Below are 27,591 nucleotides of genomic sequence, written 5' to 3'. Positions count from 1 at the left end.
GGCTGCGACAGAGCCTGGACTCGAACCCAGAATCTCTAGTTAGCACTGATAACCAAGGCTTCTCGATAAAGTAGAATGTAGGCCTTTAGGAAAGTGCGGTTCATGAAAAAAATAAAAATAACATATAGCAGAGGCTGGAGAATGAAAAGCATATTTTCCTAGAAATGTATGACATTTTTGAAGTTAATACCTTTATAAAAGTTATTTCTTTGATATCTTACATGTTGAATAGCTAGGGTACATGAAAAAGGCCTTAATTTGCTAATTTACTTATTTTACAACCAGCTGACATTTACTGTCCTTTCCCCTAATTAGCTTAGAGACTAAAGGTCAGACATGGTGCTTTACAAAGTGACAAATCAACGCTGGGATTACTGTGTGACTCAGAGGGAATAGAGTTGTGGGGTTTTTATATTTGTTAACCATTCTTGATCCATGTAAGTCTATTGAGAATAAAAACATTTAATTGAATGCCTTGTCAAGAGGCTTTAAACACAGCACTAAGTTACCAACATTTTACATAGATTACAAACTGGGTTCTAAAGAATAAACTATTGGAGAAAGTATGAATCATAGCAGAATATAAACGTTTTTGCTTTAGGGATAAAGAACATACAAGAATGATGTAGACTGTAACAAAAAGACAAAGTGTCAGATGATCAAAGCTCTACTTGAAGACTTAACATTGAACGTACTGAATATCCACGACTGAGCATTTAATAACAAAAAACCTTGAACGATTGATTTACCACAATGTCTGTGTTTGTATTGCTTGTTCCATCACTTGCTCTGCAGGAAACGATAGGACGCGCTGTAATGCGAGGACAATAGTGGGGGGGGTGGGTAGGCAGAACGGACATTCATTGTGCATTGAGAAATAATTGAGCGCCGTCAAAGCCATTCATTCAAGACCTTGACGAGCGCAGCTCTGTAATTCAGCACCACAGTCTAGTGAACAGCGCACAACGAAGGATAGCGAATGCCAGTGGATGGATTCAAACAGTGGCACAATATTTCCACACTTTATATTCAAACTAAAGTAATATTTCAGAGTAAAACTTAGTTGGATAAAGCTTTTCTCCACTCTCCGCTTGCGTGATGACGGTGTATGCAAAAAGTGCTCTTTGGGATGACTCTCTGCTCCCGGCACCGGGGATCGGGGTCTAGATAGGCGTTAGGAGTGGTGTGGAGCTGCGGAAGAGCCCCTCCATTCAGAAGGATGCTGGTGGGAAATGCCTGGAGACAGAGAGGACGAGATTTGTCGAAAGGCTCTAGAACTGCTGTCGGATCTATGTTCTAGGGGCGAAGTGCAAAACGACAATTGTGTGGATTTCATATACTATTTTCGAGATCTTGCCAGACCGAGATACTCAGACTCAGGTATGTTGTGCAGTAATGTGAAATACAACATTTTGATTTAGCTATAACAATGAGATAGATTTTGTACAGGATGGTGAGATTTAAAACTTCTCAATTACTCAATCTCAGAATTTTTAATCATCCACACTTTTGAAAAGAGCGTTATGATAGCAAATTCGGTGGTTTTAAAACATTTTGCAAGACACTTTTTTCCAGTGAAAAGTGAGGTTTAGAAACGTGTTGCATAGTAGTCTATATCAATATTATCCAGAACTGGATAGCAGTCTATAGTGCATTTCCTTTTAAACAATGCAAACTACTTAGGCAAATGGCATACACTTAGGCTAGTGACTTCTCTGGTTAAATAAAAAATAAAAAATAATTATAATATCCTACAAGAGGTTGCCTGTGTTCATCAAGGCGTCTACAGCAGCACAAAAGGAACGTTTTCTTTGTGTGTGTTTTGACAGAGTGGAGGGGATAGGAGCCCCACCCATTTACCATTGCCCAGATAACATAATGCTTTGAAGTTCTTGCTCCCTGGGTCACACAACCATCCAGTGACAGCAGCACTCTAAATTATTCTAAGTGTGTTATATTCTAAATGTTAATTTGACTGTTTATTTATTATTCATTTCAGCTGTATATTGACTTTGACAACTAAATTACCTTTAAGTGACAAATAGTGATGATTGATCAAATGGAAATTTTGTTGGTACCTCAGTCCAACCACCACACACTATCAAGTCACAGACCAGAGTGGTATGTGAGGTCTCTTGTTACACCGTAGGTTAGCTACTGGGCTTGACTGATGCGTTTATTAAACATGTTACAAATTCCATTAAACATGCATGATCCTACAGAAGTTCTGCTAACAGATCTTTTCCCAGTTACTCTGTGACCTATTTACTGCAGGTTGCTCCACATAAGCAACGTTTTATAGATGTAAAGCTATTAAAACCGCCCAGGAAAGGGTGGGAACTAGTTTTGACCCTCCCATGTTGCCATCCATATCTGAATAATAGAGGACCACTATGAAACTTGATGCTTTGGTTTTGGTCAGGCCCACTTGTGGAAAGAGTCTAATCTGGTCTGGACAGTTACAAATAGGATTTTTAGTCAGAAAATAAGTGGCCATAAAGCTGCATAAACTGCTGGTATGAAATGCCTACGGGCAATGGACAGATGAGAAAAGTCCATATCACATCCTCTGGTAATTTACATCCAAATCCATCAAGGACAGAGATGAGGTTAAGGAAACTTCTCTTTCTGTGATTCTCACACAATCTTCTCGTGCTTAACAGAGCCTCTCTCTGTGGCAGTGGGATAGCAGTGTCAGTAACCAGTAGCTTTCTGTGGATCCAACAATCTGTTACTGCAGCCCTTCTAGGGGAAAAACAATCAATCGGTTCTAAAGGTCCCTCTCTCTCTAGTCTCTCAATCCCCCATATCAAAATGACCTCTCACCTTTGCAATTGTGACTTATTGACATAATGTTGGTGGTGCTGCTGCTGTAGGTTTATTGAACCATGACAGTCAGTGTGCTTCCCTAGAGGAACTAGACAACTGTTTAATGAAAGGCCACAACCTGGACTTCCCCTCTCTATGGATGAGTAGCAGACTAATATAAACAACACAATGGGTCTAATGGGAGAGCCAATATGACCCACTGCCTACAGGCCTGTATGGTGTAGGAGTCTTCTATAATGAGACCACAAGGGGGCAGCTAGGACCCTCAGAGGGCCATTTATCGCCAAAGTATCTCAACTTCATGAAAATCTAAACTTTAGTAGATCAAAACCTACTGAGTGTTGTGGATGTGTACGGATCTGTGAGGACGATGAATATTATAAAACATTATATAGAACTAATGTGATCATTCAGTGATGAAATCCCTACACTCCTAAAAAAAGGGTGCTATCTAGAACCAAAAAGAGTTCTTCGGCTGTCCCCATAGGAGTAAACATTGAAGAACCCCTTTTGGCTCCAGGTAGAACTCTTTCCACAGAGGGTTGTACATGGAACCCAAAAGAGTTCTACCTGTATCCAAAAAGGGTTTTACCTGGAACCAAAAAGCGTTCTCCTATGGGGACAGCCGCAGAACCCTGTTGGAACCCCTTTTTCCAAGAGTGTACTCTCAACAGAATGAGGCACTTCAAAAAGCTTCTTAGGATCATGTTTATGTTCATGCCTGTCTCCTGTTTCTGTAGTGTGAGGCAGCTTGATGTACAAACACAGCCCCTGGACAGGAAGCTTTTCTATCACAGGGCCTTACCCTCAATCTATTTCCTTAATGCTGAGTGCCAAGCAAAGAGGCACTTGGTCCCATTTTTACAGTATTTTGTATGTCTCGGCTCCGGATCGAACTCCCAACCTTCTAATTTCAGGGCTCACAAGACCACTGAGTTGGTCTCCGTCTTCCGCATACGTCCTGCATTAAACTTCACGTCACAGTGGTTCTCAATCTAATCTTTCTTGCTATAGCCCATGTAATGTTAGTGATTATCCAACATTTCTTCATCAAAATCTCAGGATTAAATCAGAGGTTTGTCAGCTTGATTGTTACTTTAGCACCCACTGAATGCAATAAGTGAATGGTTTTTATGCAGCATCCATGTGAAGTGTCAAAGTATCAGTAATAATTGATCAATCAGTAAACATGTCTTCCCTAACAGCAGGAGATACACTTGGACGCCACTGTTTTGGTAAAAGGATGAGGGATGGGAGAAATGTAGCCACTTTTAAATTCATAGACAGAGCTATGGATGCAAGGACTGAGCCTCCATGATATAACAAAATACAGTTTTAACTATGTTTTGAAGCTGTGCAATGTTTGTTTACATTTACGTTGTTTAACCCTTCCTTTATGTTTCAGGTCAAATTGACCCAGAACAGAAATACTATTTTACGTAACTTTTCCACTATGACCCTTCATCTACTTTCCGACATATGGTTCTCAAACTGGTAAAACAATTAATTAATACAAAATTAGTGACATACATGATGTTCTGGGTAAATTTGACCCGCAATTTGACCCCTGCAATTTGACCCCCGCAATTTTACCTTGACATTGTTCTACCGTATATAACCTTGGTCGAGAAACAAGCTGCTTTCTGCACAGGAATGGTGCTGATCACATATAAACTGTGATGAGCAACACTTCATCTGAAGTCAATTTGAAGTCAATTTGACCTTGACATCAACCTTTGACCTTTATGCTAGAGACAAATGATATTCTGTGCAATAAATATCTATCCATGATGATCACAAGGATGTAAGTATCTTTTCCCTGTGATGTTCAGAGGCCGAGGGGACAGTGGCCTGAAGTTTGGCAAATAAATAGTAAAAAATGTCATGAATGTCATAAAATAGTTCCCAATACAGTATTTCTCAAGACTGTTGGTGCCTTTACATTTGATTGTTTTTACACACATAATTTATAAGCAGGGGTTGGAACCGGTTCAAGGAACAGAACCAAAAACCATAAAATAAAAAATAAAAATAGGAACAGAACCGGAACCGAGAACAAAAATGATCTATACTGTTCCGGAACAGAAAAGGCATGGGAACTGGTAATAATGTTATTTTACATTCCAGGGATTTTTTTCTTTAAAAAACATAACAAAGCACCTATGCAAAGCCCTGACTTTGTCACTCAGAAACTTATTCCAGTGTCTTCATGCCTGACAGCTGAAAATCTTTGCCAGTGTGTGTGTAGGCTACCTGACCCTCCCCATGCCCCTCCCCCTCCCTCAGAAGCATAGTTTTGTCATAATAATGTATATTATTTTTGTTTTTGCTCCATCCCATGCCTACGCCCCTGGTGCTACTCTGCACACACAAGCTTGTTAGTTAGCTAGCTAGCTCTGGTCTAGCTCTCATCAGCTCTAGGTGGCATTATGTGTAATGTAATGGAACTGAGAGTCATGATAAAGGGCTAGCTCTGGTCAAAATGTTAGTTAAGCCAACTCAAAGACATCCAAAGTTCCTTCATAGAAGCACTCCTCTGTAGGTACAATTCTGTGGACCTAATCCAGATAATGCATGTCATAACAACAAGATGCCCAGTGCATCATGCACAGTGCTCTCCTCACCCACGAATTTCAGTTGCATCTCTCATCCTACACTACACTTGTCTGTCCACTGCATGTAGATAGCCTGCCCTGCTCCATAGAAACCTGCTCTATCCATTTGTGAAGTAATTTCATGTCGAGCTATGATTTCAGAGGTTTAAAAATGAACAGAAATAACAATATAAACTGTTACTTTTTTGGGGTTCAAATCTGTTCAGAACTGTATTTTTCTGGTCAGAACAGTGGAACTGGACAAAAAAAAATGATGGTTCTGTTCAGAACAAGACAATTGGTAAATAATTTCAGTTCAAACACCTGTTTATAAAATATTGTATTGAAATATGTGAGAAAATGTGTGATTCCATAAACTGTCAGACACTAATTTGATAGTTTAGCAGACATACTGTAAATAAATAATCTTTCACACATTCTTTGACAGACTGTGGATCTTGAATTGTAGGAGCGTTTTTTGTCATTTTAACCTTGGCTTCTTTTAAAAGCTGTTTTCACACGTTGCTCTCATAGCCTGTCTGAGCTTCTGCCTGTCTGAAATGGAACACAGGATCTATTATGCTTACAGTGTGAAATATCAGAGAGGTTCAATTCATTTATATGGATAGACCCTATCAAGGGCACCACATGTTGTTCCACCATAACGTGTTCTCTAATCCACAGTATGAGCAAACGCAACCATAGCAGGGCTGCCTAATTAGTACATTGAATACACATAGTCCTATACATACTGGAGATACAATTATAAAAAATGATTTGCACATGTGAAATCAGCATGTCTACACATTTGGGTTGTGTGTGTGTGTGTGTGTGTGTGTGTGTGTGTGTGTGCTAGTGTTGGGTGGTTGCTGGGTGGTTGATTAATACAATATGAATAATTAAAATAATTAAGCCAGTGCTAATTAAACATGTCAGTCAGTGTTCCTTTGAGAAAGTTTTTAACTTTAACCCTGTGTCGTGTTTGTAATGAATTGAGCTGCAGATTTAATTAGAGGCAGTGGTATTTAGAGCACATTATATTGATTGCACCTTGTCAGTTTTAGGATAGGAAGAGCAGATTTGTCCCAGGAGGGCTGGGAGTTTGGTGGGACAACAACTTTCATACATTCAAATAGCAAGGGAAAGAGCAATTCTGCTTCCAAACTCCTCATATAGTGTCCTTGATTTCTTCTCTTTTTAAAACAGCCAAATTTAAATATACCAAAGATCGTCAAAATAGCAGACAACCAGATGAGTGAATCCTCAAAAACTGGTCCCACAATGTCTGGGCATGCCATCTATCTATGGCTTAGTGCAGAAGCCACAGTTGGTCTCCAGTGCAGTATGTGGGCCAGCCCAATGAGCCCATGGATCCCTGGCTGCACACTGTGAATGTGTACTGCAGAGCTGCAAAGCCCAACCAGGATGGAGTGGTGGGAGGAATAACTCAACACCAAATGAGGCTCCATTTCCCTCCACTGCTCTAGATAATCAAAGGGAAGTATGGCCGAGAGACAGTGTACACAATAGATCTGATTGGAAGCTATGGCAGTTGCAGGACACTGACAGGGGCTTATTCACTGTGGACCAAAAGCACTAGGTGTATGTATAGCCTGATTCACAATGACTGGGGAGGGGAGACACTACATTAACATTTTAGTAGACGCTCTTATCCAGAGCAACTTACAGTAGTGAGTTCATACATTTTCTCGTACTGGTTCCCATTGAAATCGAACCCACAAACCCTGGCGTTGCAAGCGCCATGCTCTACCAACTGAGCCACACGGGACCATACAGAGACAGGGTGAGCTCATTCATCAGGTAGTGAGATGCTCTTTCTGAGAACTGGAACTTATACTGATAGCCTGGTGTGTTCCATCTCAGACAAAAGCCTGTTCCCTTTCACTGTCTGTGAGAGGCCATTTGAGATGGGAGGACTTACTGATGAGTTAATGTTGACTGAGCAGGACTCTATAACCTGCTAAAACCCATCTGAGTTTTTCATCCCTTGCTAATGTATACAATTGCAGGCCTCGCCTTAAAATCCAGAGGACAATGTCCATCAAATTGTCCTTACGTCTTTCCTTACAGTCATGTTTATGATAAAGTACACATTTTTGTGCAACATCAAGATGAGGAAAACATTGAGAGATATAAAGAAAAGTCAATAGCATAATAATATGTTGATATCAATACAAAAAATATCTTTGTACTATCCCCTGACTTGCCCTAATTCCATCTCTCACAATGGTTCTGTCTGTCCAGATGTCTCGGTGAGCCTGCTGTCACTGTTGGTGACCACCTGTGGCCTGGCTCTTTTTGGGGTCTCACTCTTCTTTTCATGGAAGCTGTGCTGGGTGCCGTGGTGCGACCGTGGCCTTCCCGAGGGCTTGAAGGATGGCCACGGGGACCAGCAGCCAGTCCTGATGGAGATGGATGGGGTGGAGAATGAATACAGCGAGGACTGTGTCAAGGAGCCCTCAGGCCTTTTAGCACCAGAGTCAGCCATGAAGATCAGCCACACGTCCCCAGACATCCCCCTGGAGGTCCAGTCCAAGCCCAAGGAGAACCACATCCGCCACATTGCCCGGGTGCAGCGCCAGATCACTGAACCCACCTCCTCTGTTCGGTCAGCCCCACAAAACAGAAACAATAACAAGGCAATTCAACTAACCCTGTTGCATTAGGTCTATAGATAGCTAATGATAACTGGTTTCTCTACCCTCTGTAGGCACAACTCATTCCGTCGCCAGATGAACCTGTCCAACCCAGACTTCAACATGGGCCAGTTCCAGAGACAGGAGTCCCTGGCCACTCTGGGCCGGATCAAACCTGAGCTCTATAAGCAGCACTCCGTGGACACGGACGACGGCAGGAGGGCCGACAGCTGCGGCCGGATACACTTCATCCTCAAGTTCGACTGTGACCTGGAGCAGCTCATCATCAAGATCCACAAGGCCCAGGATTTACCGGCCAAGGACTTCACAGGAACCTCTGACCCTTATATCAAAATCTACCTGCTCCCCGACCGCAAGACCAAGCACCAGACCAAGGTTCACCGCAAGACCCTCAACCCCGTGTTCGATGAGGTCTTCCTGTTCCCTGTGGCCTACACTGAGCTGCCCACACGCAAACTGCACTTCAGTGTCTACGACTTTGACCGCTTCTCCCGCCACGACATCATTGGCCAGGTGGTGGTGGATAACTTCCTGGACCTAGCAGACTTCCCCAGAGAGACTAAACTCTGTAGGGACATCCAGTACGTCACCTCGGTAAGCTAACCTCTTTATGTCTCTCAATACACTTCATATTGTCTTAGGTACATAGACAAGCAACAATAAATGCACAATTGTGACTTAATGAATTAGTGAATAAGGAGACATTATCTAAGAGAGTTTAGTGGGGAGTCACTGTTCCCCAAGAACCACCCCCATGGTGTTAAAAGAAGGCTAACATAAAAATATACTTAGATGGGTGAATAATACATGATCACACCAGGAAACACATGGGGTAGTGACCTACATTTCATTTGGCAGTAAAGAGGCTGCTTTTACATGAGAGGATACAGAGCTGGAGATTGTCTAGATTATTCACATGGACTACATGGATTACTATAGGGAGTTGTAGCATACTGAAGGTTTCGCCTGTTCCATTGAATCTCACTGGACATGTTAGAAAGGCTCTGGAGGCTTCTACAGTCTCATTGGAGTCTCACTGAAGAAATAAGGACTATGGTGTCATTGAAGGATTGTAAATAGTCTGCAGTCTCAAGGAAGGACTGTAGTCTCAGTGAAATATATACAGTATCAGTCGAAAGTTTGGACACACGCACTCATGCACAGGTTTTTCTTTATTTTTACTGTCTTCTACATTGTAGAATAATAGTGAAGACATCAAAACTATGAAATAACACATATGGAATCATGTAGTAAGCAAAAAAAGTGTTCAACAAATCAAAATATATTTTATATTTGAGATTCTTCAAAGTAGCCACCCTTTGCCTTGATGATAACTTTGCACACTCTTGGCATTCTCTCAACCAGTTCCATGAGGTAGTCACCTGGAATGCATTTCAATTAACAGGTGTGCCTTGTTAAAAGTTCATTTTTAAATTTAATTTGTAAAAGTTTATTTTTTTTCCTGTGGCAGTCCTCATGAGAGCTAGTTTCATAACAGCGCTTGATGGTTTTTGCGACTGCACTTGTTCTGGATTGACTGACCTTCATGTCTTAAATTAATGATGGACTGTCATTTATTTTTGCTTATTTGTGCTGTTCTTACCATAATTTGGACTTGGTCTTTTATCAAATAGGGCTATCTTCTGTACACCACCCCTACCTTGTTACAACACAACTGATTGGCTCAAACACATTAGGAAGGAAAGAAATTCCAAAAATGAACTTTTAACAAGACACACCTGTTAATTGAAATGCATTCCAGGTGACTACCACATGAAGCTGGTTGAGAGAATGCCAAGAGTGTGCAAAGATGTCATCAAGGCAAAGGGTGTCTATTTGAAGAAACTCACATCTCAAATATATTTTCATTTGTTTAACACTTTTTTGGGTACTACATGATTCCATATGTTTTATTTCATAGTTTTAATGTCTTCACTATTATTCTACAATGTAGAAGACAGTAAAAATAAAGAAAAACCTGTGCATGAGTGCGTGCGTCCAAACTTTTGACTGATAGTGTATAGATATGTATATCACTGAGACTACTTACAATCCTTCAATGATACCATAGTCCTTCTTTCTTCAGTGAGACTCCAATGAGACTGTAGACTTCTATTGAAACAGACAATTGAGACTCTAGAGCCTTTCTGACATGTCAGTGACTCCAGTACTGTACTGTATATCTATCTACTGTCTGCCTGTAGGGCCATGCTCTTTTTTTACATGTGTTAATATTCACTTCCGATAGAAGTCAGGATCCCATGATTTACCACCAGTGTAGGGATTTAATTTAATCAATAGTATGATTAGGCAATTCCTTAAGGACAATTAAGTCTAGGTACTTTCTGCCATTGGCTCTACACAGGGCAAGATGCATTTTAATATAGATCTATAATTAGTACCCATGTAGATGAACAACCTGTACAAGTACAGTTGAAGTCGGAAGTTTACATACAGTTAGGTTGGAGTATGAAAGCTCGTTTTTCAACTCCTCCACAAATTTCTTGTTAACTAACTGTAGTTTTGGAAAGTTGGTTAAGACATCTACTGTGTGCATGACACAAGTCATTTTTCCAACAATTATTTACAGACAAATTATTTCACTTATAATTCACTGTATCACAATTCCAGTGTCATGGCTTTATAAGCTTCTGATAGGCTAATTGACATCATTGGAGTCAATTGGAGGTGTACCTGTGGATGTATTTCAAGGCCTACCTTCAAACTCAGTGCCTCTTTGCTTGACATCATGGGAAAATCTAAAGAAATCAGCCAAGACCTCAGAAAAACAATTGTAGACTTCCACAAGTCTGGTTCATCTTTGGGAACAACCACGCAGCCGTCATACCGCTCAGGAAGGAGACACATTCTGTCTCCTAGAGATGAACGTACTTTGGTGCGAAAAGTGCAAATCAATCTCAGAACAACAGCAAAGGACCTTCTGAAGATGCTGGAGGAAACAGTTACAAAAGTATCTATATCCACAGTAAAACAAGTCCTATATCGATATAAACTGAAAGGCCGCTCAGCAAGGAAGAAGCCACTGCTCCAAAACCAGCTTAAAAAAGCCAAACTGCACATGGCGACAAAGATTGTACTTTTTGGAGAAATGTCCTCTGGTCTGAAAAAAATACAACTGTTTGGCCATAATGACCATCAATATGCTTGGAGGAAAAGGGGAAGCTTACAAGCCGAAGAACACCATCCCAACCGTGAAGAACGGGGCTGGCAGCATCGTGTTGTGGGGGTGCTTTGCTGCAGGAGGGACTGGTGCACTTCAAAAAATAGATGGCATCATGAGGGAGAAAAATTATGTGGATATATTGAAGCAACTCTCAAGACATCAGTTAGGAAGTTAAAGCTTGGTCGCAAAATGGGTCTTCCAAATGGACAATGACCCCAAGCATACTTCCAAAGTTGTGGCAAAATGGCTTAAGGACAACAAAGTCAAGGTATTGGAGTGGCCATCACAAAGCTCTGACCTCAGTCCTATAGAACATTTGTGGGCAGAACTGAAAAAGCGTGTGTGAGCAAGGAGGCCTACAAACCTGACTACGTTACACCAGCTCTGTCAGGAGGAACGGGCCACCCAACTTATTGTGCAAATCTTGTGGAACGTTTGACTCAAGTTAAACAATTTAAAGGCAATGCTACCAAATACTAACTGGGGGTATGTAAACTTCTGACCCGTCTGGGAATGTGATGAAAGAAATAAAAGCTGAAATAAATCATTCTCTCTACTATCATTATGGCATTTCACATTCTTAAAATAAAGTGGTGATCATAACTGACCTAAGACAGGGAATCTTTACTCGGATTAAATGTCAGGAATTGTAAAAAACTGAGTTTAAATGTATTTGGCTAAAGTGTATGTAAACATCCGACTTCAACTCTTCATATTTCTGTGCATTTGGATTAGAAGTGCTAAAAGGTATGACGTGGAGAGGGTTAGTGGAAGATTGAAGGCAAATTAAAGACAGATCTAAGAGCTATCAATCCATTCACAGCCAGTCACTTTAAATAAGGTCGGACTTAGAGTAGATATTTTCACAGCTTTCCTCAGGTCAGACTTTCACATGTTGACTCTCAGAGAATGTCAAGCTTGGCGACTTCCTAGATAAAAAATAAAATAAAAAATAATCTACACCCTGTATCATGCGGGTGAGCTCACTTGGGAGCCATAGGTTTGCCTTAAAGTGTAAGCAAGTACCCACACACAAACGGCCACACACACACAGACATAATGTAGACAAACATAATGTACACAAATACACACACACAGCCACTCAGCCAACTGGGCCAGCCCCTCTGGGAACAGAGCATGGGACATCAGAAGTCCAAGCACTAGTCCATGCATAAATCATACCTCAGGGTGAAGTTGGGTTTCAAACAACCCATATGTAACATAAAAGCTGTAACCTGGCATCACATTTGGCCTTAAAGTGCTTCATCTCCATAAACAAAAACTGTAGGATCGCATGAAGAGTAAGGAGGTCAAGAATAGTGTTTGAAAATGTTACACACCACCTACTTATTTGATAACATAAATTACAAGTAATGCTACATGTTTGAAATGTTTTTTTTTTACCATATCCCACACCTTCCAGGGCCAGAGAGAGATACAAATACCCATACAAGTGCACCAGCTCCAAACCTTTTACTCGGTCTCTATAAGCCTCTAGGTCAGACAGCCACCTTTATGAGTGTTGAATTGAACCGTTAGACAATAGAACAGGATCAATGGCGGTTTATCCTGTCAGGAAGATGAAGGATCTGGATCTGTACGGATGGAGGGACCTGTTGCTGTTTACCACTTTGGTAAAACTATTAATTAGACACAGCTTAACTAAACTATTCTAGAACTCAGTAGAAGACCAATAGCCTCTTCAGATTCACATTAATTGTTGGGCTGTTATAACAAAGATTACAAAGAGCGCAGTAATCTGTGTCCTTGCCACAACATTCAATAGTACTGATCTGAGCCAACTTGGGACATATTGTAATTAGATAAGATTTTTTATTAAAAGAATGACTGTGTGGCATGATCCATTGCATATGGTTTACTTTTAGTAGTGGTTTCTTTGCAGAAATTCGACCATGAAGGCCTGATTCACGCAGTCTCCTCTGAACATGCTGAGATGTGTCTGTTACTTGAACTCTGTGTGGCCGTGTGTGTGCCGGCTAAGGAGTATTGGTGTCTCTGAGGGGTCTTTGGCCTGGTTTGCTAACTACCTCTCTCAAGAGTGCTGTGTATTAAGTCAGAACATCTGCTGTCTCTGCCACTGCCTGTTACCAAGGGTGTACCCCAAGGCTCGATCCTAGGCCCCACACTCTTCTTAATAGGACTAGGCTCCTTTTTTCTCCACTTACTGTCTGAATGACGTGCCCAAAGTAAACTGTCTGTAGCTCAGGCCCTGAAGCCAGGATATGCACATAATTGGTACCATTGGAAAGAAAACACTTAAGTGTGTAGAAATGTTAAAATAATGTAGGAGAAAATAATACAATAGATATGGTAGGAGAAAATCCAAAGAAAAACCACCAGAATTTTTTATTTTGAGAGACCATTCAAAAGAAAGGTAATATTGAAAATTAGCTCCCTGGATGCAATTCCTATGGCTTCCACAGGGTGTCAGCAGTCTATGTTCAAGGCTTGTAACTTAAAAAACAAATAAGAAATATCAGTTTTAGCAGAAGGATACAGTCTTGGAAATTTGTGTTTGCGCGCGCTATTAAGACATTACACACCTGGTAAAATCGGTTTCCTATTGAACATACTTCTTTCCGTAAGAAATATTATAGTTTGATTACATTTTAGGGTATCTGAGGAGTAACTAGAAACCTATTTTGACTTGTTGAAACAAAGTTTAGGGGTAGATTTTCGGATTCCTTTCTCTGCATGTTGAACGAGTGGAATACTCAAATCGATGGCACCAACTAAACAGACTTTTTGAGATATAAAGAAGAATTTTATCAAACAAATCAACACTAGATGTTATAGCTGGGACCCTTTGGATGACAAATCAGAGGAAGATTTTCAAAAAGTAAGTAATATTTAATCGTTATTTGTGAATGTATGAAACCTGTGCCGGTGGAAAAATATTTTAATGTGGGTTGCCGTCCTCAAACAATCGCATGGCATGTTTTCGCTGTAATAGCTACTGTAAATCGGACAGTGCAGTTAGATTAACAAGAATTTAAGCTTTCAGCCGATATAAGACATAAATGTACATAAATGTTTAAAATCCATATTATTTATGATTATTAATTTGAATTGCGCGCACTCCAGTTTAACTGGAAGTTGTCCCACTAGCAGGACCCCTAGCCCTAATAAGTTTTTACATCAACAACATAGCTCAGGCAGTAGGAAGCTCTCTCATCCATTTATTTGCAGATGATACAGTCTTATACTTAACTAGCCCCTCCCTGGATTTTGTGTTTAATGCACTACAAAAAAGCTTTCTTAAGTGTCCAACCAGCTTTCTCTGCCCTTAATCTTGTTCTGAACACCTCCAAAACAAAGGTCATATAGTTTGGCAAGAAGACTACCTCGGAGGGTTTAGAGCTTGGGGTAGTCACCTCATACAAGTACTTGGGAGTATGGCTAGACGGTACACTGTCCTTCTCTCAGCACATATCAAAGCTGCAGGCTAAAGTTAAATCTAGACTTGGTTTCCTCTATCGTAATCGCTCCTCGTTCACCCCAGCTGATGAACTAACCCTGATTCAGATGACGATCCTTCCCATGCTAGATTATGGAGACATAATTTATAGATCGGCAGGTAAGGGTGCTCGAGTGGCTACATGTTCTTTACCATTCAGCCATCAGATTTGCCACCAATGCTCCTTATAGGACTCATCAGTGCACTCCATACTCCTCTGTAAACTGGTCGTCTCTGTATATCCGTCGCAGGCCCCACTGGTTGTTGCTTATTTTAAAAATCCTCTTAGGACTCACTCCCCCCTATCTGAGATATCTACTGCAGCCCTCATCCCCCACATACAACACCCGTTCTGCCAGTCACATTCTGTTAAAGGTCCCCAAAGCACACACATCCCTAGGTCGCTCGTCTTTTCAGTTCGCTGCAGGTAGCGACTGGAACGAGCTAGAAAAAAACAGTATTCATTGTTTGCAGTAACTTCGCCAACGGACTTGGCAGTTTCACTATTATTGATTCCATTTTTAAGGCATTATCTAGGCCTATGAGAGTGATGCAGCTCTGCATTTTTGTTTTTCAACTATTTTAAGGTAATCTATAAATATATTCAGGCCCTCCAGGAATGAAGAGAATTAAGTAAGTAATATAAATATATTGAGGAGTAAAGTACGTAAAGGGCAATCCATTTATCAGGTTGAGAGAATGACAGAGGGAAGAGGAAAAGGTCAATCAGGATGATTTACTAGGCCAACTGCTGAGAGAAGACCTGTCACCACTGAAAAGCAACACATCCAAATGTTGTTCTCTCACGTTCTGACCTTAGTTATTTTGTTATGTCTTTGTTTTAGTATGGTCAGGGCGTGAGTTGGGTGGGTTGTCTATGTTCTTTTTTCGATGATTTGGGATTTCTGTGTTTCACTTTTAAGTTGTGGGTGCTTATTTCCTGTTTAGTGTTTTTGTCTTCCACCTTATGGGACTGTTCGTTTGTTATTCATTGTTTTGTTCAGTGTTCTAGTACTTCATTAAAAGCTATGAACACTTACCACGCTGCGCATTGGTCCTCCTCTCTTTCTCCCAACGACGAACGTTACATGTTCACATTCCCACAAGGTTCATTGAGTATTAAAGGCCCAGTGCAGTCAAAATTCAGTTTTCTGTGTTTTATATAATATTGTACAACAGCTGATGAAACTAACACTATAAAAGCATTTGGTCACACTTTATTTGGATAGTCTGTGTAGATGCTCCACAGATGGTCATACTATCTTTATTTTTTATTTCACCTTTATTTAATTCTTAGGGATAGGCGTCCCGTTGTGCAGCGCCTTGTGTCACCATCGCAGATTTTAGAGAAACAACAAGTGTCGGTACATAAGTGTCTTATATCGGCTGAAAGCTTAAATTCTTGTTAATATACCTGCACTGTCCAATTTACAGTAGCTATTACTGTGAAAAAAATGCCATGCTATTGTTTGAGGAGAGCTCCTAACAACAAAACACTTTTTTCACCACGATAGGTTTGATAAATTCACCTCTGAAGGTGAAATGTGTACTTATATTTGGAAATCTTGCTCTGATTTATAATCCAAAGGGTCCCAGAGATAACATGAAGTGTTGTTTGTTAGATAAAATCCTTTTTCATATCCTAAAAAGATCCATATAGCATGCACGATCAATTTTGTATTTCCACTCATTCAATTTGCAAAGAAAGGGGTCTGGGAAAATCTAACCCTAAACATTGTTTCAATCAGTCAAATCACATTCGTATGTATTCCTCAGAGATCCTAGAATGTAACCAGACTTTACTATATCATTAGGGGTGTAGTATATCCTATAGGACACAAGATTTGTTCAGAGAGCGACTCCTTCATGGCACGCAGATGATGCGGGCGGTCTTCACTTGATCGACTGTAACTTTGTCAAATAAGCACCAAATCGGGGTCAAGCAAAGCTAGCTAGATAGCCAATGGGCTGGGCTTTACGGGAGTATCTGGAAACCCAGTATCTGTTGCAAAATGTAGCTGCTAACCTTGTGCGACATCAAGCCTTTTCATTTTGAACAAAAATTATAAGAATATGGAGAGTTATGAAGTGATGAAAACTGGTTGTTTTGCAAATGTTGAACTTATAATATGGCTACTAATACTGGAAAAGCTAAATCAAAGTCCAAGTATACAGATTTGACGATATCCTAGCAGAAAAATGTAATATGAATGTGAATGCCTCCTTCACGATTTGCCCAATTATACCTGGGTGACTTCACACTAAATGTCATGTAGTTTGCTCATACTTCAAGTTATCCATCTGAAACTTTGCACATACACTGCTGCCATCTTGTGGATAGATGTAGGACCTGTTCTGTTGCATTTCAAATATGGTGGTAGAAAAAAATAGTTGTTTTTTTCTTTTGTATTTTCTTCTACCAGATCTATTGTGTTATTTTCTCCTACATTCAAATCTAATTTCCACAAACTTCAACGTGTTTCCTTTCAAATGGTACCAAGAATATGCATATCCTAATGTACAGTCAACACAATAGAAAAATGTGTATACAGTGTGTGCAACTGAAGTAAGGAGGTAAGGCAAGAAATAGGCCAATAGTGGCGAAGCAATTCCAATTTTGCAATTAACACTGGAGTGATAGATGTGCAGATGAGGATGTGCAAGTAGAAATACTGGTGTGCAAAAGAGCAGAAAAACAAAAACAAATATGGGGATGAGGTAGGTAGTTGGTTGGATGGGCTATTTAGAGATGGGCTGTGTACAGCTGCAGCGATCGGTAAGCTGCTCTAACAGCTGATGCCTAAAGTTAGAGAGGGAGATAAGTCTCCAGCGTCAGTGATTTTTGTAATTCGTTCCAGTCATTGGCAGCAGAGAACTGGAAGGAAAGGCGGCCAAAGGAGGTGTTGGCTTTGGGGATGACCAGTGAAATATACCTGTTGGAGCGCGTGCTACGGGTGGGTGTTGCTATGGTGACCAGTGAGTTGAGATAAGGTGGAGCTTTACCTAGCAAAGACTTATAGATGATCTGGAGACAGTGGGTTTGGCAACGAATATGTAGCGTTGGTAAGAAACTGCTTGTTAAGGTTACGGTTAGGATTAGGTTTAGAATAAGGGTAAGTGTAGGGTTAGGATAATGGTTAAGTTTAGGGTTAGGATAAGGGTTAGTAGATAGTTAGTTGAAATGTTACTGATGTAGAGTATCTACAGATGGACTTCCCTAATAAAGTGTTACCAAAAATTGGATCAGTGTTATTTCCCGATAGTTGCTGGTTGAAAATACAATCTACACAGGACCTTCTAATCAGCAGGTTTGCATGGGCGGAAGTTTCGGCTTTCCATAGTGGCGTCACCATGTGGTAAATTGGTTAATAGACCAATAACAAAGAGAGTTTTCAGTTTACTCCAGTTTTCCCCTCGTCATTATAAGTCATTTTTGCTCAATATAATTTTTGCCCACAATTACAGTAAAGTACTTCATTGTTACCCAGAAATGATTTGATATTGATATAAAATGCCTGCATTGGGCCTTTAAGAATATTTTATTCACAAGATGACAACAGAATCATCCCAAACTCTGTTATTGTTAACTAGTCAAACATGAGTACTACCTTAGGTGGTTCTAATGTGTTAGCTTACTCTGATTCTGTCGGTGTACATTTAGCAGATAGCAGCCCAGGGTAGCACAGCTAAAGTGGGGAATCATGTCGTTCCACAGTGGGTCACAACTGATGTTGTAATAAGATGACATGGTCTTACACACGCCGGCTATCGAAAAGCCATTTCCCCTTTCCATCTCCCTTTGTCTCCCTCGGTTTCTCTCTACTAACATGGTAGCAACACACCCTGTCTATTAAGAGGCCCTTTAAAAAGAGAGAGAGCGAGATCCCAGGGTGATGGATAATTACAGAAGATAGACTGCCAGCATTCTCACTCAGCCATATTGGGGGCCTTTAGAGCTCCAGTGTAATTTCATGGAAAGAGCACAAGTTACCATAATTCCACCACTGACTTGATTGAAGTGCTTCAACGAATAGAGGGGACTGTTATGCTATAGTCTGCAGATGGAAGTGGTTCATTTGATTATTTAGTCTGAGAGGGATGGGTTATATAGTTCCACCCCTAATCTCTCCTCTGCGTGTGTGTGTGTGTGTGTTTGTGTGTGTGTGTGTGCGCGCAGAGGCCGAGCATGTCTGTGTGCGAATTGTACCACTTTACGATGGAAACCTCATGCTGTGCGTTCTGAGTGACCATGTCGGTATTGCAAAGTGTGGACTGATGATTATGTAGGTTAGAGGTCACTGTGGTTCCTTGCCCTATGTTGACAGCCTTGATAAATCAACTCCTTTGTTTGATTCAATTGATAGTGATATTGGACACGGGCCAGAGAGCAGTATTAGCGCGCCCTAATGTTGTTTTGGATACAGTAGATTGCATTAGATCTGCCATTACAACCATCCAGAAAGAACACTTATTGATGCTTGAATGGATGTGCCAATTTTACATTTTCCACTATGGCACCTGACCTTTTTCAAACTCCCTATCAATGTCATGGTCTAAAAAATTAAGTCAACAACAACCTCCAAAATCATTCACATTCCTTGCAGGACAGGACATGAATTACAATGCACAAAGAATAAGACAATAAACAGCCTACATTATTAGTGTCCTTAGCAACCATGTCCATTGATCTCTGGTGGATGTGATGCAAGGTGTTTTAGAGGCTTTGAAATGGAACATCAAAGTAATTAACTACCAGAGTTGAGACCCATTTATAGCAACATGCATTTTTCATATACAGCACATTAGAATAATGTAGCACATCAGACAGCATGTTATTCTTAAACTTTTAGCTTAGCTTTTGAAGTCACATTTTGGGACACTATTCCTACAGACATTCATTTTCCAATTCAGGTCCGTCATCATTGAGTGAGCAATGAGCATAAATGGAGCTGTGTTTGCCTTTCAGTATATTCAAACTTCTGTTACTTCATCAGTGAACATATTCCCTTAGTAAAACCCATTCCATAGAGAACACAGTGTGCTATATGAGGAACTAAACCAAGTTGCCAATATTGACGATGGGCTTGTCAGAGCCATGACAGCCAGGCAGAGAAGCCGGATATCCCTGGCAACAGAGCTCCAGCAGAGTGTGAGCTAGCTAGCTTCTCAGGGAGGCTGTGTGTGTGTGATACTGGGACTGACCACTGACCAGGCAGGAGGTGACCAGGTCAGTCCTGATAATGAGCGCTTCTCTGTGGAGAGCTGGACTGACCTTTCCAGCTGATGCAGAATAATGGGGCTTCCCTCCCACTGAGCCCAGGGGCCTGCTGACAGGAACCTTCACACAGGGGGAATGATCTGTTATAACATGCCTGTAGAGCTACGGGTTAAGGAGCACACTTGCACCAGTGGGGGCTGCTGAGGGGAGGACGGCTCATAATAATGTCTGGAATGGAATGGCATCAACCACATGGAAACCACATGTTTGATGTATTTGATACCTTTCCACCTATTCAGCTCCAGCCATTACCACGAGCCCGTCCTCCCCAACTAAGGTACCACCAACCTGGTGACACGCACACAAACACGCACTCACACAAAGCTTAATTCAGATGTCAGGCTAGTGCTAGCCAAGCCTGAAGATGCTGCTTATTTAGAGTGGGCTCCCAGCTTCTAAAACCTACAGGATTAACAGGGTTGTCAGGGTTACCTACCATTGTGAGGTGCATGCCTCAACTGGAGGTGAGACTCGTGGCCTCCATATTCCCTGTCGGTAACTAACCTTGTGAGTGATCCTGGTGTCTGACGAACGCATCACTCTCTCACAGAAAATCTATTTTCAAAGGTGATAATTGGAGTGCTGCTCTTCCTGTTAACTCAAACACGGTTCACTGTGAACCAGCAGAATCTCTAACAGGGATGCCAGAGCTATAATGTATGGTAACATCGTGAGGGGTGACATCAGTTACTAAACATTTTTCACTGATGTTTTCATTGCTTTGTAGGACAATGTGGACTTGGGCGATCTCATGTTCTCCCTGTGTTACCTACCAACGGCTGGAAGGCTGACCATCACAATGATCAAGGCTAGGAACCTAAAAGCCATGGACATCACTGGAGCCTCAGGTAGGGGCGGCAGGGTAGCCTAGTGGTTAGAGCGTTGGACTTGTAACCGCAAGGTTGCAAGTTCAAACCCCTGAGTTGACAAGGTACACATCTGTCGTTCTGCCCCTGAACAGGCAGTTAACCCTAGGCCGTCATTGAAAATAAGAATTTGTTCTTAACTGACTAGTTAAATAAAGGTAAAATAAAATGTGGGGACTGGGGCTCTAGTCTAATATGACAGGGTAATATATCAAATGGAATTGTAATTTCTGTCTCCAGGTCTTTTAATAACATTGGCCAATGAGCAGAAGGCATGACAAAACATTTCAACGTAGCGTGACTGTTGAGGAGGCCATGTCTGCATCCGAAATGGCATCCTATTCCCTGTATAGTACAGTACTTTTGACCAGAGGCCTAATGCGGACATACCCCATCTGTTACACCCTTTCCCTCCCTGTGTCCCAACTCTCTCTAGATCCCTATGTGAAGGTGTCTTTGATGTGTGAGGGACGGAGGTTGAAGAAGAGGAAAACGTCCACCAAGCGAAACACTCTGAATCCAGTCTACAACGAAGCCATAGTATTTGATGTCCCTCCTGAGAACATTGATCAGATCAGTCTCCTAATAGCAGTGATGGACTACGATCGGTAAATACAGTGCCTAGCGAAAGTATTCGGCCCCCTTGAACTTTGCGGCCTTTTGCCACATTTCAGGCTTCAAACATAAATATATAAAACTGTATTTTTTTGTGAAGAATCAACAACAAGTGGGACACAATCATGAAGTGGAACGACATTTATTGGATATTTCAAACTTTTTTAACAAATCAAAAACTGAAAAATTGGGCGTGCAAAATTATTGAGCCCCTTTACTTTCAGTGCAGCAAACGCTCTCCAGAAGTTCAGTGAGGATCTCTGAATGATCCAATGTTGACCTAAATGACTAATGATGATAAATACAATCCACCTGTGTGTAATCAAGTCTCCGTATAAATGCACCTGCACTGTGATAGTCTCAGAGGTCCGTCAAAAGCGCAGAGAGCATCATGAAGAACAAGGAACACACCAGGCAGGTCCGAGATACTGTTGTGAAGAAGTTTAAAGCCGGATTTGGATACAAAAATATTTCCCAAGCTTTAAACATCCCAAGGAGCACTGTGCAAGCGATAATATTGAAATGGAAGGAGTATCAGACCACTGCAAATCTACCAAGACCTGGCCGTCCCTCTAAACTTTCAGCTCATATAAGGAGAAGTCTGATCAGAGATGCAGCCAAGAGGCCCATGATCACTCTGGATGAACTGCAGAGATCTACAGCTGAGGTGGGAGACTCTGTCCATAGGACAACAATCAGTCGTATATTGCACAAATCTGGCCTTTATGGCAGAGTGGCAAGAAGAAAGCCATTTCTTAAAGATATCCATAAAAAGTGTTGTTTAAAGTTTGCCACAAGCCACCTGGGAGACACACCAAACATGTGGAAGAAGGTGCTCTGGTCAGATGAAACCAAAATGGAACTTTTTGGCAACAATGCAAAACGTTATGTTTGGCGTAAAAGCAACACAGCTTATCACCCTGAACACTGTCAAACATGGTGGTGGCAGCATCATGGTTTGGGCCTGCTTTTCTTTAGCAGGGACAGGGAAGATGGTTAAAATTGATGGGAAGATGGATGGAGCCAAATACAGGACCATTCTGGAAGAAAACCTGATGGAGTCTGCAAAAGACCTGAGACTGGGACGGAGATTTGTCTTCCAACAAGACAATGATCCAAAACATAAAGCAAAATCTACAATGGAATGGTTCAAAAATAAACATATCCAGGTGTTAGAATGTCCAGACCTGAATCCAATCGAGAATGTGTGGAAAGAACTGAAAACTGCTGTTCACAAATGCTCTCCATCCAACCTCACTGAGCTCGAGCTGTTTTGCAAAACTGATAGAGACATACCCCAAGCGACTTACAGCTGTAATCGCAGCAAAAGGTGGCGCTACAAAGTATTAACTTAAGGGGGCTGAATAATTTTGCACGCACAATTTTTCAGTTTTTGATTTGTTAAAAAAAGTTTGAAATATCCAATAAATGTCGTTCCACTTCATGATTGTGTCTCACTTGTTGTTGATTCTTCACAAAAAAATACAGTTTTATATCTTTATGTTTGAAGCCTGAAATGTGGCAAAAGGTCGCAAAGTTCGAGGGGGCCGAATACTTTCGCAAGGCACTGTACATGAAAACATTTTTCAAAGCTTCTATGAACTGAACCCCCTATCGTTATGGCAGTAGTTTCTGTTTTATTTTCTGCAAATAGACGACAAGTTTGTGGTGACTACGATATACTGAACAGAAACTGAGAAAACAGTATATTAGACACATCCAAACACATAGCTGAGCCTCCCTAAGTGTAACACGTTTTAGTTGTTCATGGGTTTGGAAAGCAGCTGGCATTCTGTTAACCCAGCTCAATAGAGAGAGAGTGAAAACAACATTTAAAAAAAATGAAAAGGTTGACGAACAAGCCTGGAGAACACAGAGTACAGACTCCTTGCCTCCTGATGCTGTTCAGAGTAAATATTTGATGAGTTGATATAATCTGCCGAACATCACTATAATTATTACACCAAAGAACACGCTGTTGGACAGGACACCAAACCTACAGGGCTTTTTATTCTGTAAGACATACTTACGATATTATTTTTATTATCATTAAGTGAAAATGTGTGGACAAGCACAAATCCACATGATTTTAAACAAAAACATGAATGGGAGTGCATGTATGGAAACAGAAGGTTTTGATGAGACTGTATGTTTGATGTGACCCCCATCCCACAGTGTAGGTCACAACGAGATCATTGGAGTGTGTAGGGTGGGCAACGAGGCAGAGAGCCTGGGTCGAGGCCACTGGAACGAGATGCTGTCGTACCCCCGCAAGCCCATCGCTCACTGGCACCCCCTAGTAGAGGTACAGTTTGTGTGTGTGTGTGTGTGTCAATCCATTAATACTGTATGTCCGCCCGTCCGTCTGTCTATGGGAGTCAATGTGTATACTGATGGAAGAAAGACTCTTTAATCCTTGACATTATGACCACACATCTCAAAGGGAAGTAGACAACAAGCGATAGAGCTCTCCTTCTCCAGCGTGTATAGGGACAATAAAAGACAAGCGGGATTACACAACATAAATGCCTACTTGACTTGATGTACCATAAACACAACAATCCATCCATGTAGCGGGAGAGGAAGAGGCTTCCTTCACTAAGCTATTTAGAAACACTACTCCTACACCCTCATTAATTGACCAGAAACAGTTTCTGGACTAATATTTACAGTCATGCAGCCTACACAGTGAAATACCTGAAGTGCCTATTCATTGACTAACATTGTAGCTGCACAATCAGGCCTGGGGTGTATTCACTAGAACCAAACAGAACCAAACGGAAGCTTACTTAACCCATCAACCACACGCAAGCACGCACACACGCACACACACTTGACTTTTCATTATTTCCCCCGGCGGCTGTTCATGCCTTGGTGTTTTGAAATCTTTGTGCAAGACTCGCTGACCCTCAAGACCACAGACAGTTGTCATCAATAATTCACATCCCAGGCCACACCCTCTTTATTAATATTATCTCTAAAACAGCCATTTAAACTGTGCTCAAACCTGACCTCTCTCTCTCTCTCTCTCTCTCTCTCTCTCCCCATCCATCCATCCATCCTTTTTAAGCTATTAAATGCCAGCTGGAAAATGCATGCTAGTTGTTAAAGGAACTGCAATTTGAATTGGAGGTCTTGTAAAAGTAGAAACATTGAATTAGTGTTGTTATGAAACGGAGCATTAGTGTTGTTATGAAACATTGAATTAGTGCTGTTATGAAACGGAGCATGGCATTGCGGAGGCACAGTGCGTGACAATTGATTTGTGGACAGAGGCGCAACAGAACGCAAAGGGGGGCCGGGCCGTACACACAGAGGACAATGTTTGTGTAAAACGAATGAAATCTTCAGAGTGCATTATGTGACTTCAGCCTCCTAGTTTCCATTTGCCGAAATTAGATTTCACTTCTGAATCTTTCCTCTTCTTGCAATTCAGCTGCCCATTGTATTCCTAGACCTCATATACTGTAGCCTGGTTGTTATGTTCATCTCTCTGACTGTGTTTCTGTCTCCTATCTTTGTGTTCTCTAGTGGGTGGGCCAGGGGACTGCAGGTGGAAGTCAGGGCGGTTCCACCAACTCTCTGAAGACTCCTCCCTCACCATGATATTATTATTATTATTATTATGTGGAGAACACAGGGTGGTGAAGAAGAGGATCAACAGAGAGCCTCAGCATCAAAAGAGTAGGAGAGTGCATTAAGCTGATGGTAGATGTTACACTCAGTTTCCCCGACTTAGTCCTGTACTAAGAAACATGCTACATAGAGAATCTCCATTTAACAGTGCTTTTGATCCAGGACCAGGCTTAAACCATGTCCGAGAAACCAGCCCTATGTGCTCCCACCGCAGAGTCTGTGCCTCCATGACATTCTTGCATGGGGGACCATATTTAGTAAACTGCATGTCCAGTGGCCATTCATTAGTACTATTTGTTTAAAACGCAACAAAGTGTTCCAGTTTCAATTGGGAGGTAACTGTATAGTCTTGTTTATGTCTTGTTTATAACACATTGTTACAATGAATTGGTATTTGTTCTTTGGGTACAGTGCATGGGTTCTTTCTTTTTCCCTGTAATATTGTCATTTCTAATGACCTTTGATTGATTACATGTGAAATACTAGCATACTGTAAACACAAAATGTACCATGAAACTAAGACCTAGTATGTAAATTGTCCATTCAGATGTTACTAAATAAATATTTCTATAGTAGTTCCAGTGATCATACTGAAGAATGCACATACTTGTAGAAAGCTTTGACACAATATGCTCTACAGATAGTTTGTGGATAGTATGACCATCTGTTGATAAGCATCATGCTAAGGCTACTGTGAGGGTTAGGCTTTTTTCACCTTTATTTAACCAGGTAGGCTAGTTGAGAACAAGTTCTCATCAGGTTTAGAATACGGGTAAAGGTTAAGGCTAGGGTCAGTGGATAGTTAGTCTACATCTACAGATGGACAATCCACAAAAAAAGTATTTAAGTTTACCACACAGGTGATTTTACGATCTCAACAGTGAATTGCTGTGTCAGGAAGAAAAAAGAAAATAGACACGCAGGCCTTAGAGCCTGTCCTGAACACTTTTCCCCACAAACCCACTCTCTTCACACCTGCGGTTGGAGGGTTGGGGGTTATAAGTCCCCAACTGGCCACAGACATTGACACACATGACTGATACCAAGACTGTTGACAGCCAAACAAACAGTAACGAGGTGGGGTTGTGTCACACATGGAGCTAACAAAAATATATAGAAATGTCTGCTCTATCAAAAATTACAACCAACTGATTATAGCATTACCGCAAAAATGGAGGTAAATTGAAGGGGGAGACGGTCGACAGACAAGTTCCTTACCCTACATTAAAGACCAAAATGTTTAATAATAATGGGATAAATAAAAAAGTATACCAGTTCCATTTAAATACCAACAAATTTACAGCTGTGCCATACAGGTTGCTAAATAGTTGGGAAGAGATTTTTTCCGATGTGCTGATTCCATGGCACATGGTTTATGAACTGATACAAAGCAGCTAATGGGGATACTTAATAAATGCAAAAATAAACAAAACAACGCCTGATTCAAAACTTTGAGTTTTATTATTTAAATGATTATACAAAATATTATGTTGTGTTTATGGGGAATACAATCACCCCAGCTCTGCAGATTTTGCTGTGAAGAGAGACTTATTAGCTCACTTGTTTTGATACTGCCCATATGATGCAGCTTGTTTTGGGTCGCAGGTTCAGGAATGGCTGAAAAATCTCAACATTTACTTAAAAGCATAGTCAATCAATCAATAATACTCTTTGTAAAAATCGACATTTTTTCATTTAGAATCTGCAGGAACTATGAGAATGGAAAGGTTCAGAACATTTGTGAAACCTCACAGCCAGTTGAAAAATACAGCACCAGTCAAAAATTGACACACCTACTCATTCAAGGATTTTAATTTATTTTTTACTATTTTCCACACTGTAGAATAATATTGAAGACATCACAACTATGAAATAACACATATGGAATCATGTAGTAGCCCCCAAAAAAAGTGAAACAAATGAAAATATATTTTATATTTTAGATCCAAAGTAGCCATCCTTTGCCTTGATGACAGATTTGCACACTCTTGGCATTCTCTCAACCAGCTTCATGAGGTAGTCACCTGGAATACATTTAAATTAACAGGTGTACTTTGTGAAAAGTTAATTTGTGGAATTTCTTTCCTTCTTAATGAGTTTGAGCCAATCAGTTGTGTTGTGACAAGGTAGGGTTGATATACAGAAGATAGCCCTATTTGGTATAAGAGTTATAAGTATATGGTATTAGTCCATATTATGGCAAGAACAGCTCAAATAAGCAAAGAGAAACGACAGTCCATTACTTTCAGACATGAAGGTCAGTAGTCAATACAGAAAACTTCAAGAACTTTGAAAGTTTATTCAAGCTCAGTCGCAAAATCCAAGCGCTATGATGAAACTGGCTCTCATGAGGACCACCACAGGAATGGAAGACCCAGAGTTACCTCTGTTGCAGAGGATACGTTCATTAGAGTTAACTGCACCTCAGAAATT

At 40.9% G+C, this 27,591-nt stretch overlaps 1 protein-coding gene across 2 annotated transcripts; it reads left to right on the top strand.

The window, feature by feature from the left end:
- The first annotated feature begins 869 nt into the window (after positions 1 to 869).
- Positions 870 to 25,733, top strand: syt9b (synaptotagmin IXb). Of its 2 annotated transcripts, XM_090211558.1 has the most exons (8): positions 900 to 1,380; positions 7,689 to 8,052; positions 8,155 to 8,695; positions 20,769 to 20,889; positions 21,344 to 21,515; positions 23,698 to 23,827; positions 24,732 to 24,851; positions 25,054 to 25,222. In XM_090211558.1, exons 1-8 carry the CDS (start codon positions 1,233 to 1,235, stop codon positions 25,126 to 25,128), a joined length of 1,671 nt encoding a protein of 556 aa, XP_090067684.1. In that variant the 5' UTR covers positions 900 to 1,232; the 3' UTR covers positions 25,129 to 25,222. The 2 variants fall into 2 exon arrangements, with proteins under 2 accessions (XP_021431265.1, XP_090067684.1); XM_021575590.3 differs by lacking the exon at positions 24,732 to 24,851 and having other exon boundaries at positions 870 to 1,380; positions 25,054 to 25,733.
- Positions 25,734 to 27,591: the final 1,858 nt, after the last annotated feature.

Source organism: Oncorhynchus mykiss, chromosome 2, assembly GCF_057628025.1.
Source record: "Oncorhynchus mykiss isolate SJ-2025 chromosome 2, ASM5762802v1, whole genome shotgun sequence".
In the NCBI taxonomy this organism is placed as follows: domain Eukaryota; kingdom Metazoa; phylum Chordata; class Actinopteri; order Salmoniformes; family Salmonidae; genus Oncorhynchus; species Oncorhynchus mykiss.
The sequence above is the reverse complement of the archived record's forward strand: the minus strand, read 5'-3'. Positions and strand labels throughout refer to the sequence as shown.